Source organism: Protopterus annectens, chromosome 17.part0, assembly GCF_019279795.1.
Source record: "Protopterus annectens isolate FY-2018-M chromosome 17.part0, PAN1.0, whole genome shotgun sequence".
Taxonomy (NCBI): Eukaryota; Metazoa; Chordata; order Ceratodontiformes; family Protopteridae; genus Protopterus; species Protopterus annectens.
This window is the reverse complement of record NC_056751.1, coordinates 127,714,122-127,732,211: the sequence shown is the minus strand read 5'-3', so window position 1 is coordinate 127,732,211 and position 18,090 is coordinate 127,714,122. Positions and strand designations below refer to the sequence as shown.

At 42.0% G+C, this 18,090-nt stretch overlaps 1 protein-coding gene across 1 annotated transcript in view; it reads left to right on the top strand.

Moving 5' to 3' along the window:
• Window positions 1-18,090, top strand: part of YTHDC2 (YTH domain containing 2) — a 1,963,388-nt gene that overhangs the window by 1,786,621 nt on the left and 158,677 nt on the right. Inside the window, exon 31 of the mRNA XM_044059160.1 lies at window positions 11,480-11,662. Coding sequence (XP_043915095.1) covers window positions 11,480-11,662 — 183 coding nt within the window. The remainder of the gene's footprint in view (window positions 1-11,479; window positions 11,663-18,090) is intronic.

The following is an 18,090-nucleotide window of genomic DNA, read 5'->3' as shown; positions in this document are numbered from 1 at the left end:
GAGTTTAAGCTCTAAATTATATTCACAACGGTTCTATTTCAGTGATAGCTTACTTCAGACTAAAAGGAATTCAAATCTATCCTTACTTGGGCAGCTGCCTGATTCTGGCTCAAGAAAGGAAGAAGACTATTGCCTGACCAATACAGTCTAAAGAAGCAGGCTCAAGACATCTAGGCAGACCCTAAGAGAAATAAAGTCCAGTCTAGTACCCTGAAAACAGAAATAAACTTGTGAGAGTGAATCCAGCTCTCATGTAAACTTGTCCCCTGAGACTGAATGAGGCATAGCCCTTTACCTTTACCCCAGATCAAATTCAGTCCCTCCCGCTACACTGGACGGAAACTATCCACATTAGGAACAATTCTATGGGACAGTCCCTGCCAAACCACAGTCACTGTCTCATGTATGTAGGACATTGCCTCTAAAAAGAATCTTTGTTGGCTGGGGCCAGGATGTGGAATTGTCAAAATAAATGGACTCACAGCTTTTCAAAGACATTTTTAACGACATATGCTGCTGTGGTCATTGCAATTTTTGGACTGTCACCAACAGGAGAGAAGGTAGTCACAGGACTGGCACAGATGCACCGGACATCTACATGGGAGCTCATCTAAATGGAGAAGTGATTACAAGACAGTGGCCTGCCTTTCACAAGTGGGACATATCAACATGAGGCAGCAGATTACAGCATCAATGAACATAAGAAGTCAAGGTTACAGTTTCAAATTAGAACATGATTGTCACAGGTTTCTTGCAGAGTTGCAGCTTTCAGTTCACCACATCTGGAACAATAAATCTTATCCTCTAGAACAAAGGTTTCAACCGAGGCCTAAACTCTAATGCAAACTTCAGGGGAAGGCATTATGGGGGCCTACGACACAGAACTCAGAAGTCATGGTGTTAAAGAGACAAATCATGGATCCCCACTCCTTAGAAGATGTGTTATGAAAACAAATCCTTGGATCCCCACGGTGACTTTCTCTTGGCAATTATCTGTTAAACTTCAGTGTCTTGGTGTAGCTGCAGTTTTTCTTTCACATTCTCCACTAAACCACCAGCTGCGAGTGCTCTTTCACAAAAAAATTCATCACACATGATGCAGTCACTCAAGATTCTTTTCAGTCTTAAAGTCTAAATTGTATTGGCAGCACAGGTAGCCTCCCCAGCTCCAGATGCTCTGGCTCATGCTACAGACAACTTTGACGGTCCTGGTGAGCTCAATGAAGCCCAAGGCCAGTCATCTGCTGTTATCTCAGCTACTCAGGTCTACCATCATGGCCTCCATGTTTTCAAGCCTAACACATTATCTTTTAAAACAAGTCATTTCAGGTTACAAGGAAAGTCAAAGAGTTTTAAAACAATACAGTTATAGGCAGTGGGCTAGTAAGCTAGAGATTTTGTTACTAGGAAAAATGTGGTTTCAACATAGATTGAATTATTGCAAAGAGGTTGGAATTTGGCAGCTATTTGGATTTGGCTGTTATTTATTTTGTACAGTTATTATTGTTTTTTTCTGCAGCAATTTGTCCTTGCTCTTTCATATCTTAATTTTTTCAGGGCTCTATGATGTGGACCCATTGACTCCCACATCCTTTGTCAGCCCCAATTTCTGCTTATGATGCTTGCGATTGACCTGTGTTTTTACTCCCCTTTGTTCAAGCAATTTGTTTTGTGTTGAAAGACTTAGACCCCCGCCGAGTCAGCCTCACCTAACTGGTCTATTGTTTAGGAAGTTGGAAAAGTCTTTATTTTGCAACTTTTGCAGCCTGTAGCTACCTTTTTGCGCATTATAGCTTCAGAGAGGCTTTTTTTTTGGTCCTTTGGTTACTTCATTGCATGTTCATCCTTGCTATGCCTAAGGTGGTGCAGTAGCCCCCTTTTTGAAATTAGTCATTGATTTTTTTATGTATATAAGGCAAAATATTTTTTAAAAGAAGGACTACACTTTTTAGTGCATAGTTTTTTGCGTTATTTTTATTTTAAAAGCAGGACCTGGCAAGTTTTGTTTAAGCAACAAGCGTTTTTTGTTCTTAGATGTTTTGCAACTTTTTTTGTTCTGTTAATGGCAGCACTATTTCTTTTAGGATTGGGTTTTGCAGGTGGATTGTTATTCGCTGAGTTTTTCTCATTTCCCTGGGGGAATGGGCACTTCATACTAGGGCTGATTGGGTTTCACATTTGTATTTTGTTAAGCATTATCACCCTCAGAGGGGTCTACTTGGAGGGCATTATCACCTTTTCTTTAACTCTAATCACCTCAGGGGTGTGCATCTTTATGATTTTGGTGCCTCTACATTTGTATTTTGCTAACTTTAGTTGTCAGCTCCTGCTTCTAATGTTTTGCTAGCCTCTATCTTCTGCTTTGGGATAAGCCCCAGGCACCTTTGCTGCAGGATTCCTCATGCATGTTGCTCACCCTCTGTTCTGCCACCATAAATGCCTGAATTTTAGGATCCCATTGCTACATAGTTTAGACCTTCAGTATCTGTGTTTAGGGGTGCATATTTTTGGTGTACCTTCGTGGGTTGTGTTGGTTAGAGGGTTCGTACTGCTGGGCAATTTATATTGTTTATATTTCTGTGTGCATGGTGATTGGGGTAGTAGATTTAGGGTCAGTATATTTTTGGTATATATTTTTGTATATATTGTACATATTTCTGGTGCAGGTATATTGGACCTTGTCTTTTAGGGGTCTTGGACCACACAGGAAGGTCAGCCTGGTACTTTGGTATAGATATGGGCCGTACGGCATCTACATTATAGGCAGGTACGCAGCAATGTTTTGATGCATCCTGACCACCAACAACTGTAACTGACTGTTTAGATGATAAGGTTTTAACACCTTTTAGGCACATACTTTCTGAGGACGTGTAACAGGTATTAATGGAGACAATAAAGCCTGTTACTAGAAAATCATACATTAGCAAATGGAAAATGTGCCAGCAAATGAACCGGCCCCCATTCAGGGTTAGTGTTTCTCTGGTTTTACAGTATTTGTCAGAGTTAGTATCCAAACAAATCTTACTGTTCTGTCAAGGTGTATTTAGCTAATATTAGGCTAGCTTTCTTAATAGGCCATACGAAGCCTAGACAGTTTCCCTCCCAATGATGAGAATCAAACACTGCATCTTGTATCTGTGAGTCATACACCTTAGCCATTATACCGACCCTTTTTCAGCATGTCTTCCCATGGATCCCCCTGTTTCAATGCAATCTCATGTCACATATTTTTGAGAGAGACTCCAGAAAACTACTGCCTCCTCCTAGCGATCTTAACCAGCTCAGGCTGATTTAAGGTTCTTAACATGAAGAATGGTTTTTACTCATTGTTTTGACGTCTGCAAGAACACTATCTGAGTTGCAAGTTTTTCTGGTGGGGCAACCTTTTCTTATTTTATGTAAAGATAGTGTTTCTTTGAGAACTAATCCTTCTTTTACGGTCTGTATTAAAAGCCCGAAATGACAAAAGCTCAAGTCTATGTACATTGACACATAAAGGATGATGTACATAAACAGTGAAAATTGAAGCACCAAACTTGTTTCCTGGTCAGCAGCGCAATGGTGGGGATAAGGAAATATATCCTTTTCCCCACTGTAGTGCGATCTCAGAGTTGGTATATTAAGGTAGGGGGGTGTAGGGTGCAGGGGGGCTTGCCCCCCTGCAAAAGAATGTTAATTTAATTCTTTAGTGTTATTTTTTACTTAACTGTGTGGCACATTCTGATGATGGAACTGGTTCAGCATTTCAATTTTCACTGTTTTCGTGTTTCGCTGTTTATGTACATTGACCTTTATGTGTCGATGTACATAGACTCGAGCTTTTGTTGTTTCAAGCTTTTAATATAGACGCCTTCTTTATGCCTAAATTGGAATCCAAGTTTACCTTAAGCCAATATATCCATTTCCCTGTCTTTCGCAAACTTAAGAATGAGAAATTAAGGATACTTCAGTCCTTTGATGTCGACAGACTATTCCAGTACTGCCTTGACAGAACAAACTTTTTCAGAACTTCTGAACATTTGTTCATTTCCTGTTAAGGTAAGAAGATAGGACAACTTGTGGCAAAGCAGATGGTTGTCTCAGGCTATTACCTTTTGTTATTGCCATAAAATCAGGCAGGGTCAAGGCTGACTCTACCAGGATCTTGGGGCTTCATTTATGGCATTTTGGAAAGGATTGGATTCTAAAAGCAGCAACGTCATTTTCTGTGCATGCTTTTACAAAGCACTATAAACTACATTCTTATTGCTTCTCCAAGTCTCAGACTGGCTTTGCTAGGACCATGCAGGCTTGATGGACCAGATGGTGCACAATTCAGGTCTCCCATCTTTTCTTCTGACTCCCCTCCAAACCAAACAATAACCAAAGATGCTTCAGGTCTAGCTTGTGGTGCAGTGTCAAAAAGGGTAAAAGTGCAAACTCTGTTGAGTCCTATAGACAGAAGTGCAGAAATGTCAGGGAAATGCTGGGTTTTATCAGTGCTTTTAAGTGTTTGAATCATGTGTGATCACCAGGACCTCTGCTAGTAATGCAAAACGTAAACAAGGGCGGAGTACCAGATCATTTTCTCTCTACGGACCGGATATAATGGTCTGTGAGGTAACACTTCAATTCAGTCCGACTCTTCAGATTTCATGCATTCCTTCTGAGCAAAACCATATTGCAGACAGGCTCAGCAGGACCAGGATAGATCCCCATGCATAGAAACTTCATCCTGAGGTCCTCCAAAGTCTGATCCACCTGTGGGGAACACCCCAAACAGATATGTTTGCCACCATTCAGAACAGACAGCCGGAGAAATTCTGCTGCAAGACTCCCCGCAGACAGGCCTGTAAGACAGATGCTTTTTCATTCCCATGAAAATTAATGTTCCTGAATGTCAAGCCCACCTTATTTTTCATAAGACAGTTTCTTTGAGAATAAGTCCTACCTACACTCCTAAAGTTATCCAGAGTTTACTTTGACAGATTGGTTCTGGTAAGAAAACTGGGAGATTAACAAAGAACAAATTGGAGACAATTCTTCACTCTTTAGATGTACATAGGCAACTCTGATACTGCCTGAACAAAACTCGTCCTTTTACGGAAGCTGACCGTCTGTTTGTCTCCTGTGTAGATGAGAGGAAAGGACAGCCACTGTCAAAACGGACTATTTCTAGATTGTTCTCATGCTATTTCTTTTTTGTTATACTCACCACAATAAGCCACTTCCAAACACTGTTATATGTCATTCAATAAAAGCATAGATTTCTTCTGAGGAAAGGGTTGGACTCTGTAAGTATTCTAGAGAACAATATGGTCTTCTCCACATACCTTTATATAAAGCATTACAAGCTAGATTTCTTTTCCAGGCCAAGAACAGGCCTTGCTTGGACCATACTGTAGGGATTTCAGAAGTCTTGGGTACTGGCCTCCTCCCTCGTTTTATATTTATGGAATGGTAATCTACCCATATAGCTTAGCTACTGCAACAGTGATGCATGTATGAATGTAGTATCGTTGTGTAAGTAATCATATCACAATAAATGTTCTAATGGGTCACAGTTAGATTAGCCATCCTTTTCCTGCTGTTATTCCTCTGAGGTGCCAGAGTCTGGTTATTTTTACTTTTTGTATATAGTTATAACTATAGTTGTAGTTCTCTTTGTTTCCCAGCACATTTTCAGGACTTTTGCCATCTTCTCAGGCAAAAAAATAAAAATACTCTGAAGCATTCAGCTCTCCTGCCATTTATATAGAACACCCCATGTGCTCCTAGCAGGAGGAGCATCTGGAAGGTGTCTAAAGGTTTAAGAAACTGGCTAGTGCAGGAGATTACTACAGCAGTGAGCCAACTCTTTGTGTAAGTTTACTTACACAACTGTACTGTGTTCATCATAAAGACTGCAGAACACTGATAAAAAGACAGATGAGATTAGCCACTTGTGGATATCAAGCTTTCAGACCAAATCTAGAAAGCAGTCAGATGTTTCTAGGAGGCAAGAAGTTAACTGTCACTCCTTCACAGTCAGCTAGGAGAGTGTAGACTACACTATCTTCATTTCTTTTTTACTCATTGTATTGAACAGTTCCCCGACTCCCATTTTCAGTCTGTCAGTACCTTGGCAGATATGTAAAAAGAATAAGTAATAAAAAATGATTATCTTGTCAGTATTGTCCTAGATATTTTGTAGATTTTTTTTAAATTCCTTGAAATTTGTAATTAGAGAGAAATCTTATGGCAAAGCGTCTTCCCTCATGAGCCACAACCAGACTTCAATCTGTACTAAAATCTCTGGAGCTGTTTGCAACATTGCTGGTCAGGGTTTCCATTCTCCACGCTGTATTGGAGAGGTGATTGGCATGGGAAACAAGGGGACCAGAGAACCACCAATGTCGCACACAGATATAGATTAAACTAGATGGATACCCTACCCCCTTGCATTATGGGATGCTCCTTACTAGCCATTGCATGCAGTGGTGCATACCCTAGTGCATCATTACCCCCTCTGCTAAGCAGCAATGCTACCTAAAGCTGCCTGAGTACCTAAACCAGCTACTGATCTGAGTTCTGGCCTCATATGGACCCCAGGGATCAGTCTGCCCATACTAGCAGCCACACTATGTTCCCCTCCCCCTTCCCCATGAAGAAAGGAGAAAGGTGAAGTTTCATATTTTCTCTCTTTCCACACCAACTCCTTCAGATGCCCATTTTGCTAGTCAATCCTGGGCAACCTGGGTTATACTCGGGGCTTTATCTCTCTATGGTGATAGTGTTGGCATTTCCAGGTCTTTCTGTATCTTGACAGTGCATTGAGAAAAGGATTATCAACAAATCATTTTAAGACTCTCTGAAGGTGAGCTAGAAATCTTAAAACATTTATTGTGCAATGTAGGCTTCTTTCTTGCAAGTAGAGATATATGCCTCCTCTTAAGTGGGGAAGCTTTTGTAAAACCTTATATTTTTCCATACCAACTTCCGTAAAGGAAAGCTACACGAAACTTTAAAACAGCATAAGAAAATGGGAAAACCCAGAGTGGTACACTGGTGTATCTGTTAGTATCGTTTTCTCAGCACTTGGTTCTTTGCTTTGGTTTTCATCTGGGATGCTTCCTGTGCAAGTCTGCATATCCTTTTTCTGTTCAATTTGAGTTCCTTTGGGAGGGTCTCCTCTTTCTTACCATATCGCAAGACATGCTGATAAGTTCAGCAGGTAGGATTCATGTCATTATAGCTAGATCAAAATATCATGTTGACTAAACCCAAAAGCAATAACACTGATGTGCCGCAAATGCAAATTTTAATAAATCAAAATTTTTTAAGGTGCTGCCAGTATGTATATACAGTTGGTGTGTGTGTTTGTGTATGTATGTATGTATATATATATATATATATATATATATCTGTGTGTGTATGCACTCCACCCTGGTTTGCTTATGTGCTATTGCTCATTTCTTGCCAGTATATGGTAAGTTTTCCTGCTACCCCCATTTGAGATGCAGTCACTGACAGTTATGTTGGGGTTGTCTAAACATTGGTCACTTTTTCATAGAATATCCTACAGGTATTTCACCTTTGTCTAGTGGGAGCAAGTGTTCAGCATCCAGGTACCAAATATTAGATAAACATGCAGATACATTTATGTACAGGATATCCAGTTAATTTTGACTACAGAACATTTGTAGGAGTACTTTGATGGGTTTCAGAGATTTTCCCAGGCATACTGATGATCCAGGTGGAGGAGGATCTGACACATTTGGATTGACCTCCCTCCCTTCATGCTGTTATGATAGCAGGTATAATTCAATTTTTTTATGCGCCTACTAAAAGAACATTTTATATAGAGGGTGGGGTCAAGATCATCTCCCCTTCCAGAATGATATATTGAGTTCTTGAGCAGCATAAGTGTTTTCTTGTTCCCCTTGTCATTCAGACTTTTAAAGATGTGTTTCACAGTGATTCCTTGCACCAGATTCCCATCCATCCCATTCCCCAAGAAGCCTGAAAAATGTTTCTAGAAGCAGGAACAATACGAACATTGATGTAGGAAGTTGGTTGCAGATACTGATACAATTTTTGGAAGCGTATAAGGGAGTTAAAGTAGTATTAGGCACTAGTAGTTTACCTAGTGTCAATAAGAGAAGAACTGTACTTTGCCACTTTAGACACAAGGGACATCGGTTGCCAAACCAATGTGGTACGATGCTGGGAGGGCGTTTTTAGAAAGATCATGAAATGGATCAGGGCATTTCAGATGTCTCATTTAAGAATCGATTAAGTAAATTATGTCTAACTGCCATAGACATGGGAAAGTGCACTGTGAAGTGTGGCTATATGATACTTTGCTCCAGGGTCTGTGCTTATGCTTGACTCTGCATCCAGGCTTTCCCAAGACATCAAAAGACAGTACCATAATGTCACCCCACTCAGCAGAGTCAACTGCTTTAGGATGCTGTTCCAGAACATCATTAAGAGAAGGTGGACGAAAAGAAGAAAACAGTGCTGCCATTTAAATTGCTGTTCCACCATCTGTTTCCAAGATACTCAAGGAAGTACTTTCAGAGGACTGTTCTTTGTTAATAAAACTGTTCTGTTGTTAGCCTATTTGTTAGCAAATAACTATTCCTTCATAGCCTTGTCCATCTTAAAGTGGAGGAAAAAAAGACGACAGTGTTACCATACAAGTTGCTGTTCCTGACCTCTGTTTCAGGATACTCAAAGAAGTACCTTCAGAGACTTGTTCTTTGTTAATGCAACCACTGTCCTAACCTCTTTGCTAGCTAGCCAGTATTCCTTCATAGTGTGGTTCATCTTTTCTATCTCCCATTTTTCTGCACTCCTGTTTTCTTTTGATAACTTTCAGAACTTCTGCATTCCACTGCCAGCTTTCCTTGGGTACCTTATTGTCATACCTGGCACAGCCATATATCTGTTCTACAGCCTTTACATATACTGTTTTTGAGACATCATTCTTCTTAGACTCTACGTATTTCTATCCTTCAGGTTTTAGAGCCCCGAATATTTCCATGAACTCTTGTGCTTTTGCTCCAGACGACTTCCAGGTCTTCAGTCTACTCTCTGTTAACCTCCGAGCCTTTCTCTGGCCACTGCTTGCAGCTGATTGTTAGATGGTTGGAAATGCCTCTAACATCCTCTTCCAAGGGCTAGAAAGGACTGTGCTGCACTCATTATACTGATGGCAGTGAGGGTGCATGCTGATGCATCACTTGCATTTCTCAGCTGCAGTACTGTGTGCTCTTTGGATGTCTTGCATCTCCCCAAGGTCCCAGGTGCAGGAGATGGACTTTCAGGCATTTCCAAGATGGCTTTCCTGAAACTGATGTTTTTAGTTACCTTCCTCTGTGGAGCTTTAACAACTCATTCCCGAATCTCCCCAACCTGCTTCCAGGCTGCTAGTTTCGACCTAGGTAATCTGAAGCATAGTCTGGACTAAAGCCTCTGCACCATGGAACTGGCAAGTAATCACTGTTCCTCACTTCTCTGGAAGACACTTTGTGTTTGAGCAGTATATGAGCAAAATACCTTTCTCATATTTCCTCTGCTTTGTCTTTGACTGAGTTCGAATTGCTATTGGCTCTATATTGCTTTCACATATTTTTATGATATTAAGTCCTTTGAATTTGTTGATTCCTTTGAGGTGCTTAAAAGTTTCTCATGTTCTCCTTCCACTCGCTTTGCTGTAGTGTATCTTCATATGCCTTCTAGTTCATTGTGCATCACTTTTATTGAGTAATAAAAGCAATCCATTATTTTTGCCTGTGCTGTTTTAAATGAATCAGAGCCACTTGGCAGGTGGTCAACAATAAAAAGTGTTTTTAAGTGGCAGTTTAGAGTTGCTAGTCTAATCTGTCCTCTCCCATCCTTGTATTCCTTATTCTTAAGCATATGTCAAGTTACTGCATGGTCTAGGCAATAGATTTGACACATTCCTTTTGCCAGGACTATAGTAAGCTTGCACAGTCTTTTCCATACTTCCCTTTCTCTGAGGCAGTTATGTATTTAATGAAAAAAAAGTGTTTAAAATTCTTACCAGGTCAGAAACCCAGCCTACTGCAACTTCACATTTTAATGTAGCTAAATGTCACAGCCAAGAGCTCCTATGTCTTCATACTGATGTGTTCTAAATTTTCAGGTGTACATATTTTAAGTGTATTTTTTTGTCCCTGTAAAAGTAATTAATTTAATATTGTATCTTGTAACTGTTGTGTTCATATCACTGTATGCATTGCAGTGTTGTTATAGTCAGTGCTGAAATAGAAGTGATCCTTGCTTTTAACCAATATGTCCATATGTCAATCATTTGTTCATTAATTTTCCAAATACCTGCTTAATCCATGTAGACTCGTGGGAAGCTAGTGCCTGTCCCTTCACTCACTTGGTACAAGGCATAGAGGCTTACTAGTCAATGTGATACCAACCCATCTTGGGACACTCCTATGGGCAATTTGGAAACATTCATTTCAACTACAGCACATCTTAGAGATATGGAAGAAAACTGATGAACTTGGCAAAACCTACATGTGCGCAGGAGTGATATGCCGAGATTGTATAGGAAAACACCCCAGCCAGGAAGCCAAGCAGTGTGAGTCTGCAGTATTGATAAGTGTGTCATTACACCACCTTATGTCCTTGTATCAGAATCTGTCAGTAAATAGCTAGCTCACTGTCCAAAAGGACAAAACCCTGACTGCAGCTGGCTAATGTGGCTTTAAATAATAGTCCCAGATGCTGAAAGAGCTGCCCAAAGAAGCATGGGAGCGAGTGGCTGATGCTATATTTCCCTTCTTGAAGAAAGGAATGGTTTGGATCCCAGTACTCAAGTTGTACCCAACATATGGCCAAGTAGACATGTTAGGCACAAAGACCAGACAGGACTTGGCTGCTAAAGAGTGCTTACAATCAGATTATGCCCTTTGAAGCTGTTAGCTTCACTACACTTGCTGTTTGACAAAGAGGAGTGGAGGGGATTGGGTAAGTATCTGAAATGCCAAGCTAATTGCAAGTGGCTACTCACCGCTCTGAATGTTACCCTCCCCAGAAGGATGCAGAAGGAATTTAGGCTTAAAAATGCAAATTGTTCCTCTAAAAGGAGGACTGTTCTAGAGTGCTGTACAGTGCTAATACAGTGAGCAGAATGGGGGAAGGCATAAAGGTTAGTGTGTGGGACTGGATTGCTCAAAGGTTATGGAAGACTGAAAAGATAAATGTATATTTTATTTTTATTTTGCTTATTTATTTTAGATTTATGCATGTATCAGTGTACCATTTTTAATAAGTTTTTCATGTAAATTGTTTAATACCATTTTGTAAAGTAGGGAAGTATACTAGTAGTAACTGGAATAACCAGAATGTAAATTGGAAATAACTTGCGTAACTGCAAATTGGTTGCTCATCTCTTTCAAGTTCACAAGACTGGTTTCTGAAGAAGAAAACAGTAAATCATATTAAAACATCCTTGTTTGTTGTCATTATTTTACAGGGCTTTGCTAGAATGTCATCTGAAATTGGGCGTGAAAGAAGCCAGGACTGGGGTTCCACAGGCTTGGGAGGAGTGTTCAAAATAGAGTGGATTCGGAGAGAGAGCCTGCCTTTTCAGTATGCTCATCACCTGCTCAATCCTTGGAATGACAACAAGAAAGTACAAATAAGCAGAGATGGACAGGTATGTTTTTTTAATTATCTGACTTCACTGACTGCATGAAAACAGACAAAGTGTGAAGAGCTGCTTAAGGGTGCATTTTAGATGGATTGTTAGTATATTTAAGTAGCTGTTTCAGAAATTTGTACTAACAGTTTTATTTACCTTATTTGTGAAGGCATACATTTTTAATATCTGTTTATTATTTGACTGTCATCACTTGCAGCCGCTGTGGTGCAGCGGTAGCGTTGTTGCCTCACAGTAAGAGGTTCTCCCGTTCAATTCTTGGCTGGAGTGCAGGGAGTGCCTTCTGTGTGGAGTCTGCATGTCCTCCCTACGGTTGGATGAGCGTTCGAAAGACATGCGTAAATGGGTGGTCCTTCGTGGAAGGTTGAATGTCGAGCTGGCACCTCGACGTTCATAAAAATCTACTGCCAATCATTAGCGGACCGGAGTTCTCCTGTGGCGACCCCTAACCGGGAGAAGCTGAAAGACCACAACAACATTTGACTGTCATCACTTGTGTTGTATAGAGTAAATCCAGAAATAAACTTTTGATTCAAAAATTGGATTAACTAGAGAAGCTGTCATTTGCACTTGGTGTAATGTCAGACCTCACTACTGCAGGGTAATCTTGTAAGGTGATTAAGACAGTCCCCTGCAGAGGACATCATAGCATGTAGTGAAGGGAAGCTAAGAAAAGAACTATGCACAGCTGAGTAGAATTAATAGTCTTAAATTCACCATACTGTTGAGTAGAGACCACTCTAACCAATTTCACTCCAAGCTCATTATCATTTGGAGTACCTTAAACTTTTTCTTCTCTGTGATTTGTTGATATACTGAAGTGGTTTCAGATTTCTGGTTCAGATATTCGTGATGCTACTGGATTTGTGGAGAAATAAGAGGTCTTGGACTGATGGATCTCTAATGGCCCAGAAGACAAGGTACAGTTCACCCCTAAGGACTCTGTAGGATAGTGAATATAAAGACAAGGCCTCCATCCACTCTTGGTAGCTCAGGTACTTTAGGACAGTGATCTTTTTTGTCTGGAACCTTTGGGGTCTCCCCAAATTGGAAAAAAAATCATTTTTATGTATAGGCTTGTAATATATACACAGTATTGTCAATATTTATGTATAGTTCAACAAAATTTAGAGGTGACAGTATAAATAATTGAGGGAAGTAATTTAGCTGTGGTAACAGAAGATGTCTTTCCATTCATATGCTGCAGTATTCATCACATTAGGGAGTAGTCCGCCTCCGGCTGACTCGTACGCCCGGCCTGCATTCAAAAGTTTACATGCTACTACGAGATACATGTGATGTCGCACATCTCTCCATGTAAGTCGGCCATAAAGAGACTTCGGGTATAAAGCAGATGTCAGCATGCACCAATCTCAGAACTTCTACGCCACCTATTCGATCAACTGCTCCTGATGTTCGGTCGCCAGATCTGTGGTGATTCCTTATTCAGGTAAGTACTCCATAGGAGTTTTTTCTTGCTTAATTCTTAGTGCTGCTGTGTCTTTTGTTGTGATTTCATGTCAGCTAGGAAGGGCAAGTGTCACTGTGGAAGGCAGATTCCACATAAAGATGCCCACGGCCTCTGTCTCTCTTTTCTAGGCCCAGACCATGATTACACCACTTGTGTTATCTGCAAATCGTTCGTCCCCAAGACTCTTAGAAGCTGCTTCACTTTGCTTAAGCTATACTTAGAGAATCAGCACCTTAAATCCCTCACACGGGAGATGGAGGTAACGTTGTGTCCCTTGAATGAGCCAAGTGCAAAGAAGGCCAATAAACCTCAGCCTGATGTTACTGCTGCGCCTTCTCTTCTGGATGTCCCTCTTGAGGCTGATGGTAGGCCCAGAGGCTGCCCTGGAGAGTGGCTGTCCCTTCGATGGGTGCCACTGTGGAAGCCCCGAAGGAGTCCACTGGCACATCCTCAAGGGAAATGCAGGCATCCGACTTGGACGAAAATGTTGAACTGCGGCTTGTGTTATCCGAAAGTCTGTGTGGTGTCAACCATATCACTGCATGAGGATGTAATGTTGGACATAGAGTGTAGGCCGATGTCGGCCCCTTCAACTTAACATCACATTGAAGCCCCTAAGAAGAAAAAGTTAGAAACAAAGCATGTTACCCCTGCTCCTCAACAGCAAGCTTCCTGATTGGCAGGCTTTTTCACAAAGCGTTTTCAGTGCTTTCATGGCTCTGCATCAGCCCCTCTCCTCCTTTTATTCCTCTGCAGGCTGTCTCTCTCCTCAGCTGTTAAGAGGGTTTCTGCGGATACCTCTTCTGATGAAGAGGAATCCTCAGGGGATGAGTCTTTAGCATACTCTACCCAAATTGCTTTCTACCTAGGGGTATGCCTCCCCAGAAGAGGAATCTAATGGTACAGATTCTCCTGGGGAGGACATTTCCTTTGGGGAGACTATTCAAAAAATGAAGGATTTCTTCAAGTGGGACTACTCACAAGTCTGTGACATACAAAAGAGGTATTATGACCTCTTGCAAATAGATTCTCCATCACCCTCTACCTTCCTGGATGCCTTTGCTGCTGCATCCAAATGCCCTAACTCCCAGCCCCCTGCTCCCAAGTGCCAAGACAGGTTCTAAAAGGTGCCTGAAGACTCCAAGTTCCTGTTCAAAGCTCCATCTGCAGACCCAGCTACCATTTCAGTTTCAGCTGAGAAGGATTTCAAATTGTTACCTTCCACTTCCCTACTTCCATCTGATAAAGAGATCAAGGTTGTGGAGAGGCTGGGAAAAAAGGTTTACACCTCTGCCACTCTGACCGTCTGAGCAATGAATTACCAGACCTACATGGCCAAGTACTCCTTGGCTGTCCTCTCAGATGCAGGGAAACTTCTTTCAGAGCTCCCAGATTCCCCTGCCAAGGTTAAAGTGGCAGCTGTCCTTAATTCCTCTGCCGAAGTAGCTAGGCACTCAGTTAAATGCAGTTACGATGCTGCAGATGCCTCAGGTAGGACTGTGGCCTCTGGTTCAGGTCTTAGGAGATATTCTTGGCTGAGGGTACAGCCCTTACCTGATGACTTCAAGGCCAAATTGATGGACCCCCCCAAGATAATAAAGCATTATTTGGTAACTCGGTTGCAGAATTATTCAAATCCCTACAGGAAAAAGGGAAGAAGCTTCAAGACCGGTCCCCAGGTTCCAAAGGAACTGTCCTGCAAAGATGGCCTTTGTTACGAAACCTGTCTTATCTGCCTCCGCAAAATCAAAGAGGGGCCCTAAGAAACGGGCATCATCTTCCTGTAAATCTGCTCCATCTACTCCAACCCCTAAAAAGCTTTTCAGCCCCATTCTAAACCTGGTAGCCTGTGACTATCTGCCTCCAGGGCCATCCCACCCCCCTGTCCCTTCATCTATCCCAACCTCTTGCTGCTTGGAATCGAATCACCAAAGACTCTTGGGTGCTCTCCATCATCCAGAGAGGATACTTCATGATGTGGGAAAACTATCCTTCTTTTAGAGGCATTCCACGTCCATCAAAAGAATAAATGTGCTTTTTTCCTCAGGTCATTTCAGACCTTCTTCCTCTGGGGACAATCCAAGAGGTCCCTCCATCCCAGTGAGGGAAAAGTTTCTATTCCAGTCTGTTGTTAGTCCCCAGTAAGGATGGCCTTTGGAGACCCATCCTTTACCTTTCTCGTCTGAGCACCTTCTTGAAAGTCCCCTCTTTCCAGATGCTGACTCTGCCATCTCTTATTCCATTGACTATCCTTCAAGCATTCATGGTGTCCTTAGACATCAAAGACACTTATCTTCACACCTCCATTCACCCTTTGTTCAGGAAATGTTTGCATTTTTCTGTTGCTTCATTACATTTTCAGTTTTTTGCCTTGCTCTTTGGGTCTATCTATGGCACCAAGGGTTTTTGCAAAGTAACTTGGCTCCTGTCATTGCATTTTGCAGACTGAAGGGAATTCAGATCTTGCCTTATGTAGATGACTAATCCAAGCCCAGTCCTCAGACTGATTTCAGGAAGATCTTACCTTCACTGTCTCTCTTCTGGAGAGCCTAGGCTTTTCTATAAACTATCACCCCCCAGATTTCATGATTCCACTTCTACCATGCATAAGAAAGGAGATGGACTGGTGGATCCTACAGGTGACCAAAAATCCTGGTCTCCCCCTCCAGCCACCCCTGCCCTCTCAGGAGTTATACACAGACGTCTCAAACACAGGATTGGGTGCGACCCTACAGTCTTGGAAGGTCAGGGATGTTCAGACTCCCAAACAAGCAAAGGACCATATCAGTGTCAAAGAGATGAGGGTCCTCATTTTTGCCCTACAGGTCTTCAAATCCAAGCTAATGCCAGAGATGTTGAGGTTGTTCCCAGACAACACCACTGCCCTTTGGTACATCAATAAGAGATGGATCGAAGTCTTACCTCTTTTGCAGATTAGCCCTACATGCTTGGGAATTAGCTTTACAAAGCCAAGTCTCTCTGCAGGCAGTTTACCTCCCTTCAGCTCAGAATGTGGTGGCAGACTCACTAAGCAGGTCCATGACCCAGTCCCATGAATGGATATTAGAGGAATGTGTTTTTGGACCTGATCCATCATTGAAGTACGCCTCAAGTAGATCTTTTTGCCTCCCCCATGAACAGACAGCTTCCAGAATTCTGTGCCTGGGTCCCACACTCCTTGGCCTGGAAAGTGGACGCTCTGCCCTTTTCATGGAATGGGATGCTTCTGTATGCATTTCCCCCATGCCTCTTCTTCAAAAGGTCCTACTGAAAATTCAGTAGGACCAACCAAAATCTTGTAGGTGACTCCCTTTTGGCCAAGGCAGCATTGGTTCCCCCTTCTCCTGCACTTATCCAGGAGCAATCATCAAAAGTTACCTCACAGGATAGATCTACTCACACAGCACAAGGCAACCCTTATACATCCACACAACTGTCAACTCTCAACCTGACTCTGGATGATATTTTAATTTCCTTTAGATACCTATTCTCAAGAGGATGTGCTTCAAGTTCTGCAGGAGGCCAGAAAACCCACTAGTAGGAAATCGTATGTTTCCAAATAGAAAAGGTTTTCCATTTGGTGTTGCAAGAAGGACCTACAACCACTATCAGTGGATGTTCTGGTGGTATTGTCCTACCTGTGTGAACTGATGAAGGGTGGCCTCGCCTATTCTTCAGTGAAGGCCCATCTTTCAGCCATTTCAGCCTGTCTGCCAATGTCTCATCCCTTAACCTCTAGATTAGAGGTTAAACTGTTTCTTAAAGACGTCCTTCATATCAGACAAATCAGTCCTTCCTCCTTGGGATCTCAAATTTTGTGCTAGAGAAGCTTACATTGGCCCCCTCTGACTCAGCAAACTCCTTTTCCCTGCAGCACTGCACATAGAAAACAATTCTACTGATGGCCATTACCTCTGCCAGAAGGGTCTGTGAGCTGCAGGCTTTGATGTGTAATCCCCCCTTTACTGACTTCCACAGAGATAGGGTATCTTTACGTACTTAACCCTTCCTTTATGCCTAAGGTGGTTAACGAATTGTCCCTTAATCAGTTTATTAACCTTCCCAGCTTTTTTCTTTCCCTTCAGTCTTCCACTGAGAGGAGTCAGCACACCTTAGATGTGCATAGGCAACTCTGATATTACCTTGACAAAACAAAAATGATCTGTAAATCTGAATGCCTGTTTGTGTCCTATCACCCAATGGCCCTGGATCAACCAGTTTCCAAGCAAACTGTTTCTTCCTGGATCTCTAAAGCTGTCTGGTAAGAGCCTTTCTTCCCCAGTGAGGGCACACTGCAGTGGGGCAGTATCCTGTTCTGGACTTTCTTCAAAGGCTTAGACACTTGTTCTATCCTGGAGGCAGTTACCTGGTCTTCTGTTCATACCTTCATTGAACATTATAAACTTGATGTCATCTCCATATCCAGGGCTAGATTTGTCAGAGCTATTCTACACGGTTTTGTAGAAAGACTGTGCTCCTCCTCCCTCTAATCCTTCCCAAGCTTGAGCGGCATTTTCCCTAATGTGATAAATGCTGCAGCATATGAATAGAAAGACATAGAATATTTGTGTAAAATCTTACCATAACCATAGATGTCCTTCTCTTCTGTATGCTGCAGTATGGCAGGCCCCCTGCCTTCCCTCCTGATGTTTGTCTGTTCTTTCCTGGTGATATGTTTTTCATCTAGACTCAGGCTGGTGCTTGGTGGCATTCAGTTCTGAGGTTGGTGTGTGCAGACGTCCACTTTATATCCAACGTCTCTTTATGACCGACATATGCGGAGATATGTGCGGAGTCACACGTACCTCACAGCAGCATGTAAACTTGTGTATGTGGACTTGGACGTATAAGTCAGCATGAGGTGGACTACTCCCTAATGTGATGAATACTGCAGCATATAGAAGAAAAAGGGCATCTATGGTTATGGTAAGATTTTACACAACTATTCTATTTA